The sequence below is a fragment of the Rana temporaria genome, chromosome 8, assembly GCF_905171775.1.
Source record: "Rana temporaria chromosome 8, aRanTem1.1, whole genome shotgun sequence".
NCBI classification, from domain to species: Eukaryota; Metazoa; Chordata; class Amphibia; order Anura; family Ranidae; genus Rana; species Rana temporaria.
The window spans coordinates 51,380,152-51,394,851 of record NC_053496.1 but is presented as its reverse complement, the minus strand read 5'-3'; the positions used below and the strand labels follow the sequence as shown (position 1 = coordinate 51,394,851).

Here is a 14,700-nt window from a genome sequence, read left to right as displayed (position 1 = left end):
ACCAAGATGGCCGCCAGCACATGTCAAACGAAGGAGACAGGAGAGAGGTAAGACCATGACAGTACCTCCCCCTCAAGGGCCCCTCCTCCGCGGTGCAAAAAACGGTTTCTGAGGGAAGCGTGCGTGGAAGGCTCGGAGCAAGGCAGGAGCATGGACATCTGCGGAGGGAACCCAGGAACGCTCCTCAGGACCATAACCACGCCAGTGGACCAAAAACTGCACCCGACCGCGGACCAGGCGTGAGTCCAGGATATTGCTCACCTCATACTCCTCGTGATTGCCCACTTGGACCGGACGAGGCCGAGGAACCGAGGAAGTGAAGCGATTGCACACCAGTGGCTTCAACAGGGAGACATGAAACACGTTGGAGATCCGCATGCCAGGTGGAAGCGCAAGGGCATAGGCTACCGGGTTTACCCTGCGAAGCACTCGGAAGGGACCAACAAAGCGAGGAGCCAGCTTGGGAGTGGGCACTCGAAGGTTGAGGTTGCGGGTGGACAACCATACACGGTCTCCGACTTGGTAGGAAGGAGCAGGCGCTCGTCTGCGATCAGCCTGGAGTTTCTGGCGCTGCGCAGAGACCTCAAGGGACCTCTGGATCCGTACCCAAGAAGCACGTAGAGCAGAAAGGTGATCCTCCACAGCCGGAATATCCTGGGGAGAGAATGCCTCCGGTAACACGGCAGGTTGGAACCCATAATTGGCCATGAAGGGAGACGTCCCAGAGGAAGAGTTCACAGCCGTTTTCCTGGCAAACTCAGCCCAAGGCAGGAGGTCAACCCAATTGTCCTGGTGATCGGAGACATAGCAACGAAGGAATTGCTCCAAGGCCTGATTGGATCGTTCTGCGGCCCCATTGGACTGAGGGTGGTAGGCCGAGGAGAAGGAGAGATGAATCCCCAACTGGGAGCAAAAGGCGCGCCAGAACCTGGACACAAACTGACTCCCCCGATCCGACACTATCTCTTTGGGCAAACCGTGCAACCGGAAGACCTCCCGGGCAAAAATCGTGGCCAACTCTTGTGCAGAGGGTAACTTCTTGAGAGGAACACAGTGGCACATCTTGGAAAACCGATCCACAATCATGAGAATGACCGTATGGCCTCGGGATGCAGGGAGGTCCACAATGAAATCCATCCCCAGGTGTGACCATGGGCGCTCCCCGGTGGCTATGGGTTGCAGCAGGCCCAACGGAAGGTGCCAAGGGGACTTACTTTGGGCACAAACGGAGCATGCCGCTACATATGCGGCGATGTCGGAACGTAGGAAAGGCCACCAGAACAGACGTGAAACAGCCCAGGACAGCTGATTCTTACCAGGATGCCCCGCGGTCTTGGAGTTATGGTAGGTTCGCAACAACCGAGTGCGCAACTCCTCAGGCACAAAACATCTGCCGTTGGGTGTCCCAGAGGGAGCACCAGACTGAGCCGCCAAAATCTGCTCACCAAGAGGAGAGGTCAGGCTGGTGCGAATGGCGGCCAGGATCTGATTCGGAGGTATGACCGAAGTCGGTATAGATTCCTCCCTGGACAGCTCGGAGTACTGCCGTGATAAGGCATCCGCCCTGATGTTCTTGGAACCAGGTAGGTAGGAGACCACGTAATTAAAACGTGACAAGAACAGAGCCCATCTGGCCTGACGTGGTGTCAATCTCTTGGCCTCAGAAAGGTAGGTCAGATTCTTGTGGTCCGTCAGGATGAGAACCGGAACCACCGAGCCCTCGAGCAAGTGCCTCCACTCTTTGAGAGCCTGCACTATGGCCAATAACTCCCTGTCACCAATCTGATAGTTGCACTCCGCGGGTGACAGTTTCCGGGAGTAAAACCCACAAGGAAGCAGCGGACCCTCTGGTGTCCTGCGCTGAGACAGAAGGGCGCCTACTCCCGTCTCGGACGCGTCCACCTCGAGGACAAAGGGCAACCCAGGGTTGGAATGAGACAGAATCGGAGCTGACACAAAGGCGGATTTTAGGGCCTCAAAAGCCCTGATGGCCTCGAGCGGCCAGACCTGGGAATTACTGCCCTTCCTGGTCAGATCCGTGAGAGGCTTGGCCAGCATGGAGAAGTCCCTGATGAACTTCCGATAATAATTGGCGAAGCCCAAAAAACGCTGCAAGGAACGAAGACCACTGGGCTGAGGCCACTGCAAGACAGCCGAAACCTTCTCAGGATCCATGGAGAACCCCTCAGCGGAAATGATGTAACCTAGGAAGGTTACCTGGGATCGGTGAAATTCGCATTTCTCAAGCTTACCGAACAGCTTGTTCTCTCGTAACCGTTGCAACACTCGTTTGACATCCAGAATGTGGGCCTCCCTGGATTCAGAATATACCAAGATGTCATCCAAATAGACCACCACACACTGCTGCAACAGGTCACGGAAAACATCGTTGATGAATTCCTGAAAAACTGCGGGCGCATTGCACAACCCAAAGGGCATAACCAAGGATTCATAATGACCGGTCCTGGTGTTAAAGGCGGTCTTCCACTCATCGCCCGCCTTGATCCTTACCAGGTTATATGCCGCCCTCAGGTCGAGTTTGGTAAAGACCGTGGCCCCTTTAAGGCGATCGAACAGCTCGGAAATCAAGGGTATCGGGTAAGCGTTCTTGATCGTGATGCGATTGAGACCCCTGTAATCGATGCAAGGCCTCAACTCACCGCCCTTCTTTTTCACAAAGAAAAATCCAGCCCCTGCCGGGGACGAGGATTTGCGAATGTGACCACGGGACAGCGCCTCCATCACGTACTCCTCCATGGCCTCATTCTCCGCAACCGACAGTGGATAGACCTTGCCGCGAGGAGGAACGGCACCAGGTTGTAACTCAATGGCACAATCATATGGGCGGTGCGGAGGTAGGGCAACTGCGCGTACCTTATCGAATACATCCCGGTACTCCTCGTATTCAGGAGGCAACAGAGAGTCCGAGGAAGTACACAGTAACTTGACAGGCCCATGGATGCACTTAGCCCCACACTGTGGTGACCATGAGAGGATCTCGGCCGATCTCCAGTCAAAAGTCGGATTATGCTTCTGGAGCCAGGGGTACCCCAAGACCACCGAGTAGTGTGGAGACGAAATAACTTGGAAGCAGACCGACTCTCTGTGAGCGGCACCAATGGCTACCCCCACTGGAAGGGTCTCATGAGTCACGTGTGACGGTTGGAGGGGTCTGCCGTCTATCGCCTCTAGAGCCAGCGGGGAACCTCGAGCCTGTAGAGGAATGGAATTGGCGGCAGCGAACTCACTATCAATGAAAAAACCACCAGCACCAGAGTCCACCAACGCCTGGGTCGTCACCGAGCCCCCGACCCAGGAGAGGACAACAGTGATCAGTGGTTTATCAACACGGGAAACCGGGGACGAGGAGACTCCACCCAAGATCTGCCCCCGACAGGATCTCAGGTGCGAGCGTTTCCCGGACGGTTCGGACATGCCAACCGAAAATGCCCATCGAGACCACAGTACATGCATCGGCCCTCGCGTCTCCGGAGTACCCTCTCCCCCTCGGACAAGCGAGCAAACCCCAGCTGCGAGGGTTCACCCCCAGACAAGTCAACACCAGGAGGCGTGGGAGGAGAGGGAGGCACGGGTGGGACAGCAAACGTAGGCGCCAAACTGTTAGGAGGCCTCCGCAGGCTCACCTTAAAGGAAGGTCTCTCCCTGAGTCTGGTGTCAATCAAAATCAGGAAAGAAATTAGAGCCTCGAGCTCCACTGGTAGGTCCTTAGCTGCAACCTCATCCTTCAAGGCATCCGAGAGACCATGAGAGAAAGCAGCGACCAGGGCCTCATTATTCCAACCTACCTCTGCTGCCAGGGTACGAAACTCAATGGCGTATTCGGCTACGGATCGTGAACCCTGTCTGACGGACATAAGGAGCTTCGCAGCAGAGGCGGCGCGAGCCGGCACATCGAATACCTTCCGAAGAGAAGCAACAAAACCGGAAAACTCGGCAACCACCGGATTGTTGTTCTCCCATAAAGGACTGGCCCAGGCCAAGGCCTTGTCCGAGAGCAGCGAGATCAAGAACCCCACCTTTGATCTCTCAGTGGGAAAGGCATGTGGCAGCAACTCGAAATAAATGCCCACTTGGTTAAGGAAACCTCGGCACTGAGTTGGCTCTCCCCCAAATCGCTGTGGAAGGGGGGCAGAACCGGACATACCCCGAAACACCGCAGGCGCAACAACAGGTGTCGAGGTAGACTCTGGCGCAACAGTCGGATCGGCCGTAGGAGCGGGCCCAGGAGCGACGACCGACCCATCGGCAACGGGAGCGAAATGAGCCGTGCGTTCAAGCAGGGTTTGCAACGCCACGGCGAACTGACCCAACAGGGACTCCAGCTGATCAATTCTGGCAACCAGCGTGGGTAGCGAGGATGGCTCTGTACCGTCAAAATTCATGGCTTGGTCCTAATGATACGGAACCATGAACCAGACGTACAACAAGAGGTAAGTGAAAATAAGAAGGCTTTATTGAAAATCAAGCTGTAAAGCAAAAGTCCAACGGATGGTGAAACCAGAGGTCAGGAACCAGAAGGGTAGTCAGACGAAGCCAGGATCAGGAACCAGCAGGGAAGTCAGACGAAGCCAGGATCAGGAACCAGCAGGGAAGTCAGACGAGGCCAGGATCAGGAACCAGCAGAGAAGTCAGACGAAGCCAGGATCAGAACCAGAAGCAGCAGCAGTCTTAGAAGCATGTGCACACAGGAGGACCAAGCAAGGAACTGAAGTCACAGACCTCCTATATATGTGAGCCAGGTATCCAGCTCCTCCCAGTGGGAAGGAGGAGCCGCAGGGTGGGAGGCTACAAGAGACCTAGAAACCAAGATGGCCGCCAGCACATGTCAAACGAAGGAGACAGGAGAGAGGTAAGACCATGACAGGTATTTGTGTTTTATTGCAGAAGAAACATACCACTAAAGAGACTGCCTGATTGCAAATTTTATTTACACTTATGAGTCTGATTTTGGGCATCCTCTGCAACAAACATTTCTTTTTCGGTCAGATGCTCCCAAATCACTTCTAAAGGGATGCTGACACTGAATAGTGCCTCAGACTATTTATGATCCTTCCAGTCCCCTTCTGGGCACTCCCCTCCAGGGATTGACTAGACCATAATAAATATTTAGGCTGGTTATTTGAATTTCCTTCTATAAGCTCTGGAAGCTTCTTTGAGGCAGGGAGAAACAATCAAACTCCCAACCTATGAGAACCTGGACAGGCCAGAACAGACAATTACTGCTCCCCTGATTACAGAAGGAGCAATAAACTATATTTACCTATCATCTGAGGGTGCTACATCAACATCCTCCTTTGTCAGCAGTATAAAAAGTACTTATGGAAGTATGTGTTACAAACTGTTTGGATTAGCTGGAAAACTGACTAAAAACAGTACTTCGGTCTGTATTAAGATGAGATTTATCAGATTGCATATTTAAGCATATTTCATTCATGTGTGTGTGTGGAATTATTTAAAAATAGCAACGAGAAAATGAGGAAAGGCAACTAGTGCTTTTATTAGCAATGTCTGGTGAATCAGTCAGATTCCGAATGAGTCAAGCAAATGTTTGTTTTTTTGGTTATATTTGTTATTAGGGCACTGTGAACAAAGCTAGTCGCAAGTTTTGGGTTTGGGCAAACGCGGCTATAACCACAACACATGAGACGACACCTAGCAATCAGCCTGCTATTCAGCTACTTTTCTTTCCCGTAAACTTATTATCAGTGTTGGCACACTCTTCTTCTACATTTCCAGACCACAATGACTGCCAATGGAGAGACATAAAATACACATTATTCCGAATATCAAACACTGTTTAGGTTTATTTGCCTGACGGTGATGAAGAATATCTAGAACAATACACCGCGCTTCAATGGTTTCTTCTATTGTGTCTGTAGTGATCTCTGGTAATTTTTCAACTCTCCCCACATTGGCATATAAATTGTGTTATATTTTTAAAATCAGCACAAGGGACAGTACTTACGTTCAATGCAATGTGTCCCTTGTGCTGTTGGCTGTTAAAATTTGAAGTACTCTGGCCTTCCCCATACCACTGCACCTGCAATTTTCCTATATTTCAGGGGTTAATGGAGCTGCTGGACCTCTCACGGGTACTCATCAGCAGTGCCCTTTCCACCCCCTTTCCTCCTCCATTCATATCAGTTGCACCATAGCTTCCATTAAACAGAAGAAAAGTTCTTTACAATTAGAGGACTGGCGGATGAATGAAAGGTCCACTTCTTCCATTCACAGAGTGCTTCTCATTGGTTGAACCCTTGTACAGCTTGTATGAATGGAGGAGGGGGTGGAAAGGGAAGACATAGTTGGCACTCTTGACAGGTGCCTGTGAGATGTACAGTAGCGCTACTAACTCCCGCAAACCTCAGATTGCCTCTAAAGGGTTATGGGTGGGAGAAGACTTTGGATTTCAACAAGAGACCAGCCAGCAGCACATGGGTCACTGGAAATAAGTAATATCCTTGGGCTTAACCTTAGCAAAGAAATGTGTAGCGCTACCCCCGAAGGAGCCGCTGGTTGATTTGGGATCGGCCTATTAACCACTTCCCGCCCGGCCTATGGCCGATTTACGTCCGGGAAGTGGTTATGAAATCCTGACAGGACGTTCTAGAACGTCCTGCAGGATTTCATGCCGCGCGCGCCCGTGGGGGCGCGCATCGCGGCGATCGGTGATGCGGGGTGTCAGTCTGACACCCTGCATCTCCGATCTCGGTAAAGAGCCTCCGGCGGAGACTCTTTACCACGTGATCAGCCGTGTCCAACCACGGCTGATCACGATGTAAACAGGAAGAGCCGCCGATGGCTCTTCCTCACTCGCGTCTGACAGACGCGAGTAGAGGATAGCCGATCGGCGGCTCTCCTGTCAGGGGGGGTTCGCGCTGATTGTTTATCAGCGCAGCCCCCCCTCGGATCGCCACACTGGACCACCAGGGATGCCCACCCTGGAGCACCAGGGTGGGCAAAAAAAAAAAAAAAGCCAAAAAAAAAAAAAAGTCTAAAAAAATAAATAAAAAAAAAAACATAAAGAAAAAAGATGCCAGTCAGTGCCCACAAATGGGCACTGACTGGCAACAATCAGTGCTGCCACCCCAGTGTCCATCAGCGCCACCCCAGTGTCCATCAGCGCCACCCCAGTGTCCATCAGTGCCACCCCACAGTGCCCATCCATGCCCAGTGCCCACCTAGCAGTGCCCATCTGTGCCACCCATAAGTATCCATCAGTGCCGCCCATGAGTGCCCATCTGTGCCGCCTATGAGTGCCCAGTGCCGCCTATGTGTGCCCATCAGTGCCGCCTATGTGTGCCCATCAGTGCCGCCTATGTGTGCCCATCAGTGCCGCCTATGTGTGCCCATCAGTGCCGCCTATGTGTGCCCATCAGTGTCGCATACCAGCGCCGCCAATCAGTGCCACCTCATCTGTGCCCGTCAGTACTACCTCATCGATGTCCATCAGTGCCATCTCATCGGTGCCCATTAGTGCCGCCATATCAGTGCCCGTAATTGAAAGAGAAAACTTATTTACAAAAAAATTAACAGAAAAAAATAAAAACGTAATTTTTTTTCCAAATTTTCAGCCTTTTTTTAGTTGTTGCGCAAAAAAAAAAATCGCAGAGGTGATCAAATACCACCAAAAGAAAGCTCTATTTGTGGGGAAAAAAGGACGCCAATTTTGTTTGGGTACAGTGTAGCATGACCGCGCAATTGCCATTCAAAGTGCGACAGTGCTGAAAGCTGAAAATTGGCTTGGGCGGGAAGCTGCGTAAGTACCCTGTATGGAAGTGGTTAAGTTACCCTGGCGTTGTCTAGGGGTGCAATTATAGAGACAAACAGTGAGCAAAGGTCCAGACAGTGAATAAAGGTTTTTTCCAATGCTTTATTTTCCAGGCCAACACGGCTAACATCATCATCAATTGGGATGGGCAAAGTTGATGAATAGAGAGAGAGGAAGAACCTTGCAGTATAAGGCCTGGATATTAAATAGAGCAGTCAGTACTGCTCTGCGTAGTACCAATTTGTAACTCGTCGCCACTCCAACTGAGTGGGTAAGTGCCCCCGGACAGACCCTTTTTTACAGGCCTGGCAGCCAAGATGTCACTTAGGATTTCTGGGAGGAACGGGCCTCTCTCACAGACCCGGCTCGGGCCTCTGCCACAGGCCAATTACAATAACTGAGCTAGATAGATAGATGGAGCGAATCCTCCCAGTAGATTTCTGCATCGGTCACCAGATGACAGCAAACATACCTGTCAGTACTCTGGTCAACGGATCGCCAATTGGGTTGTTCAGGCTCTGTTGGACGACCTGCCTCCGGGTCCCCCTCAAACCGACTCCCCAATCGAACGGCACCCAGCCTGGGATCCTTTCAATAGAATTGGGAACCCAGCCAAAATTGACTGGGGTCCCCTTGTACCTCCGGATGAGGTTCCAAGTGGTCTGCAACTATGGCCAGGTGGGCCACACTGAAGGTGGATGCCGCACCTGGAACGGGGACCCCGCAAAGATTTTAGAACACATGACACCTGTCACAGATATACTCCTCTCCAGCACACCCCGTGAGAGAAAAACTCCTCTGATTGGCTGCTGGAGAAACTTACTCTGCCAGAACCCCTCTGGCGCCAACTGCTGGCCAGGGATGACATTGCATCCCTGGACCACAGACTGACCCAGTGGACATTTCTGGAATGACAGAAGTCCCACAATTTGAACAAATAGTGAATGGGAGCAAGGTAACTCTCCCATTCCCCACTAACTTTAGTGTAGTGCCCATACTGAAAGTAAGGGAGCGCTACATATGTAAGGTCACCAACTTGGCTTGGAAAAATCTAAATTTTCTGTGGCTCTACCTTTAACCACTTTTCTACCACACCATGGTAATATGACGGCCGCAGGAACCCTTCGTCCCTCCGGGCGACCGCCATATGATGTCCTGGGCTTCCCGGCATTGTGGAGAGGATCACTAGGGACCCGATGCGCATGCCCGGCGGCCATGATGTCCGCTGGCACGCGCGACTGCTCATCACAGATCCACGTCCTGTCAGGTGAGAGGAGACCGATGGTGTGTTCCCAGTACAGAGGAACACCGATCGGTCTCCTCCACTTGTGAGTCCCCTCCCCCTACAGTTAGAATAGGGTGACCAGACATCCCCAGTTTCAGGGGACAGTTTGAGGACACTCTCCCCGGACCAAGTCTGTCCCTGGTTTTGTTCCCAGATTGGATTTAATAGGGGGCAGGGGCAATTTCAAAGACAGTCAGTGCAGAATTAAAATTAAAAAAATTTAATTACACCCCCCCACTCTCCCGTGCCTACTAGCATAGGGGGGTTGTATTTTCCCATTATCTGTGCCCCTTTCTGATGATCGTGTGCTGGTCGGAGCGGAGGGAATATTTCTTCAATTTCGGGCACATGCCCATTCAGCTTCGCTCGCATGTTCTTCTGCCTTGGCTCAAATCCTGGCCAGTCACCTGCCTATCTCCTTGCCTTCCCTGGCAGAGTGATCTTCCTTCGCTCCCCACCCAGTAGTAGCCGGGGCCCGAAGAATAAGACTTGAGAGGCTGTGAGGCGGGCGGTGGCGGGCAGAGAGTCGCTGATTGTTGCCATTACTAGTAAAGAAAAATATGTCCCCGGATTTCATTTTAAAAATCTGGTCACCTTAAGTTAGAATCACTCCCTAGGAAACATATTTAACCTCTTGATCGCCCCCTAGTGTTTACCCCTTCCCTGCCGGTGACATTTATACAGTAATTGGTGCATTTTTATTGCACTGATCGCTGTATAAATGCAAATGGTCCCAAAATAGTGTCAAAAGTGTCCGATCTGTCCGCCACAATGTGGCACTCCCGATAAAAATCGCAGATCGCCACCATTACTAGGTGCTGCGCGGGCAGGGCGTCAAAAAATGTCCTGCAAGCAGCTTCTTTGCAGCGCTTTAGGAGCATTGAATACACCGCTCCTAAAGCACCCCTCCCCCATTGAGGCGCTTTTTTAATGCCAAAGCGCCTGAAAAACACCCAGTGTGAAAGAGGTCTTAGCGGAGCTTTATCAGTGTTTTTTGGGCGCTGGCAGTGTGAAAGGGCTCTGAAAGCACTCAGGCTTTCACATTGGGATTGCAGATGAGGCTTCTTTCATGTGCTTTTTTTAACGCCAAAGCGCCTGAAAAACGCCCCAGTGCGAATGGGGCCTAAAAGCAAATAGGCTGTTCACTTTGCAAGGGAAGTTGCATTTTGCATGGGCATTTACCCCAAAGCGTAGTAAAGCTCTTCTGACTTCCATCATCCAATCATGTGCAATCAAAAATGCATTTTTTTTTTTAATATTTTCTTTGCAAAGTGACATTTTACCACATTCACTTAGCTCTAGGGAAAATTCCCATGCATAGTGAAACTACCCTCGATATGTGAACTGCCTATTTGCCTTTAGTAAATTAACACCAGTGTCTGCTGCATAGGTGTGCGCAGCCTATGGCATTAGGGTGTGCACACCAAAGCTCAAACACACATGCGTGTGTAATATACCGTATATGGCAGTGGGCAAGTCAGTAGGGCTTTGTCAGCAGGGCAGAGATCGGTGTCAGTGTCTTTGTATTATTATTATTATTTTTTTACTATTTTAATTTTATTATTTTATTTTTTAAATATATATATATATATATATATTTAGGAGCCCTGTTGGGGGGCTTTGGTGAAATATCAGTGGTCTAAACAGACCCCTGATGTCTAACTTTTGAGACAGAGAAAGGGACTGAGGACAGAGATTCCCCAGTCCCTTTCTCTGCAGCCAGGCAGCAGGGGGAATCTGCACAGTACAGGGTGATTAGGGTGTGCCCAGGCACACCTTACACCCTATGTGCGCACGCCTATGGTCTGCTGGTACCCACCAGTATCAGCAGATACCTGCAGTAGTACACACAGTGTCAAATGGTGTTGGAGCTTACCCAGGGGGGATAACGTGACTGCCGACACATGTAACAATATGCCTGGCGAGTGGCTGCTCACCCCTAAATGCTGTAACATGGTGGGGGTCACATGCACATTTCCCATACCCAAAAAGCCCATTCTATTAGAGCAAAGGAATGAGGACTTCTGAAATGAAAGCTTGCTCTGTATTGGATGGAGGTCCCCTTTGGTAATACAAAACAACAATGGCTTCTGAAACACACGAATTGTACGTCTTCCATAATTCTGCCATCTAGCTAAGGTAATATTTTGTTTTTGTACCCACTAGGAGCTGAAGATCTGCACTCTAATCTGGCCTACGATTGCAGAAGAAATCTCATGGGACGTCTCATTTATTCTTCTGGATTTTCTGATCCCTGGTTTGAGCATTGTTGTCAGCTATACCAAGATCTATAAGGTGCGTGGTCATAAAGTGTCTATCGTGTTAATTTACGGTTTCTGGAGGCTTGAGTATGACAACTTTACTATTCCATATAGTGCTGAAACAATATAAAGGACTTCTAACAATACACTCATGTGCTCTACAATTCCCTGCATTAAATGCACCTGAGGAAATTCACTTCCCTGCTGATTGTCCTGCACAACAGTTAGCCGATTGGTAGACATAGAGATTAGGAGATTAACCACTTCCATACCGGGCCTATTCTGGCACTTCTCTCCTTCATGTAAAAATCATAATTTTGCTTGAAAATTACTCAGAACTCCCCAAACAATGTATATATTTTTTTAGCAGACACTCTAGGGCAGTGGTCATCAACCCTGTCCTCCAAGGCCCACTAACAGGCCAGGTTTGCAAGATAACTGAAATACATGACAGGTGATATCATTTGCTGCTCAGTGATTGCAGTATTCTAGTCTGCATCTTCCCAAAGTAATACATAAAACCTGGCCTATTAGTGGGCCTTGGAGGACAGGGTTGATGACCACTGCTCTAGGGAATAAAGTGGCGATCATTGCAACTTTTTATCTCGCACGGCATGTCCGTAAATTTTTCAAATGCCATTTTTTGGGGGGAAAAAAACGGTTTCATGAATTAAAAAATAACAAAACAGTAAAGTTAGCCCATTTTTTTTGTATAATGTGAAAGATGATGTTACACCGAGTAAATAGATACCTAACTTGTTACACTTTAAAATTGCGCACACACTCATGGAATGGCGCCAAACTTCGGTACATAAAAATCTCCATATGCGACGCGCATATTTTTTTTTTTACAGGTTACCAGTTTAGAGTTACAGAGGAGGTCTAGTGCTAGAATTGTTGCACGCGCTCTAACGCACGCGGCGATACCTCACATGTGTGGTTTGAACACCGTTTACATATGTGGGCGGGACTTACGTGTGTGTTCGCTTCTGAGCGCAAGCTACTAGGGACAGGGGCATTTACACTTTTTATTTTTTTATTTTACTTATTTATTTATTTTTTACACTTTATTTTACATTTTTTTTATAATTTTTATTCCTATTACAAGGAATGTAAACATCCCTTGTAATAGGAATTGTTAGTGACAGGTCCTCTTTATGGAGCGATGCGGGGTCAATAAGACCCCCACATCTCTCCCCCAGGTTGTAATGCATTAGATCGAGGGAAAAAAAATCACTGATCTCATGCTTTCAGCCGCGATTGCGGCTTTGTCTACTTCCGGGTACCCAGGCTTGACATCATAACATCGTGCCCGGGCCTCCGACGGTCATAGAGATGACCGGTTACCATCTGGTCACCAGAAATCTCTATGATTCTCATCTTACGCCGGGCGATTAGTTCTCCAGGGGCCCCCTTAGGCACGGTAGAGCCCGGAGAAGCACCGGATGGGGGGGGGAGTCCCCTCCCGCCGCCTATAAGAACGATCAAGCGGCGGAACTGCCGCTTTGATCGTTCTTATGGTGCACAGAATCGCCGACAGAAGAGAAGGATATCTAATTGATGCCAGTAGCTGCATCCAGAACGTCCAGAACGTCATATGACGTCCTACGGTAGGGAAGTGGTTAACTGACAATTGCACAGTCATGCAACACTGTATACAAATGGAATTTTTCCCCACAAAGGCTACTTTCACACTGAAGGTGTTTTTTTGGCATTTAAGCGCTAAAAATAGCGCCTGAAAACCGCTTCCCATATCTCCCCAGTGTGAAAGCCTGAGTGCGCTTGCGGGACGTTACAAAAAGTCCTGCAAGCAGCATCATTGGGGCGGTTTGGGAGGGCTGTATAGAACGCTCCTAAACCGCCTCTGCCCATTGGAATGCATGGGCATCGTTTCTGAAGCGCCGCAACACGGGCGGTTTTAACCCTTTCTTCGGCCGATAGTAGGGGTTAAAAGCGCCCCACTAACAGCCGAAAAGTGCTGCTTAAACGATGGTAAAGCACCGCTAAAAGGAGCGGCGCTTTACCGCTGACGTGGCGTGGCCCCAGTGTCAAAGTAGCCAAATAGAGTTTTCTTTTGTTGTTTTTTTGCTCTATAAATAAAAAGTTTTAAGTGTGGACAGTGTAAAACATGCACATTTTTTCCAGCACTTAGGGAATTTATCACCCTAAGAATGTTGAGATGGTTAAGATTTTATTGTTTTACAATTGTAGTTCAGAAGGGTTATTTGTAAGTGTTCATGCCCACTGTTATACGTGGGGTAAGGATGAGCTCTGGCGTGTTTGCACAGTCCACATGCAGAGCCCGCCAGGAAGTCGGCATCGCACTGCGCTAATCACAGGCAGGGAAACGTTGTCCTGATGCTTGGCTGCAGAGATCGGGAAATGTCTCCCTGCCTGTGATTAGCGCAGCGCGGTGCTGACTTTCTGCCGGGCTCTGCATGTGGACTGTGCAAACACGCCGGAGCTCATTCTTAATGTGGGGAAAACTATTCACCAGTTTAGGTGTCATGTATTGTAGCATGTCAATGATGGGACATTAAAGAAGGACAGGCCTATTTCCAGACACATGTGGCAAAAAAAAAAAAAAAATGGTAAAGCTGAATGCCTGAAGTCCTGGATCATCCAACAGGTCCACTTAGGACAGAGAAAAGGTGATCTGGACAAAAAGTTACTTAAAACGGGAGTTCACCTGATTTTTTTTTTTTAACCTTAGATTGATGCTCATTTTGTCTAGGGTAATTGGGTAGTTTTTTTTTAAATCGAAGCCGTACTTACCGTTTTAGAGAGCGATCTTCTCCGCCACTTCCGGGTATGGTCTTTGGGACTGGGCGTTCCTACTTGATTGACAGGCTTTCGACGGTCGCATCTATCGCGTCACGAGTAGCCGAAAGAAGCCGAACGTCAGTGCGGCTCTATACGGCGCCTGCGCACCGACGTTCGGCTACTTTCGGAAAATCGTGACGCGATAGATGTGACCGTCGGAAGACTGTCAATCAAGTAGGAACGCCCAGTCCCGCAGCCCATACCCGGAAGCGGCGGAGAAGATGCATCTCTAAAACGGTAAGTACAGTTTCGATTTTAAAAAAAACTACCCGAATCCCCTTGACAAAATGAGCATGAATCTAAGGTTAAAAATTAACATTTCCGGGTGAACCTCCACTTTAAGGCAGGTTCACAATGGATATTTCACCTTGGATCACGTGAGCCCTGGGGTTTGAATGAGGGGTTAACTTACCTTCTATTTGTGTGTAACTAGATCTTTGACTTGCATCCATAACCTACAATGGAAACATATATACTGTGTGTCATATTTTGGGGCAGGACAGGCAAAAGTGTGACTGATTATTGTAAGTTGACGTTAG

General features: G+C 49.4%; 1 protein-coding gene across 1 annotated transcript in view; it reads left to right on the top strand.

Moving 5' to 3' along the window:
- FFAR4 (free fatty acid receptor 4) overlaps positions 1-14,700 on the top strand; it is a 43,197-nt gene that overhangs the window by 19,291 nt on the left and 9,206 nt on the right. The window contains exon 2 of the mRNA XM_040361772.1: positions 11,244-11,372. Within this exon, the coding sequence (XP_040217706.1) occupies positions 11,244-11,372 (129 nt within the window). The remainder of the gene's footprint in view (positions 1-11,243; positions 11,373-14,700) is intronic.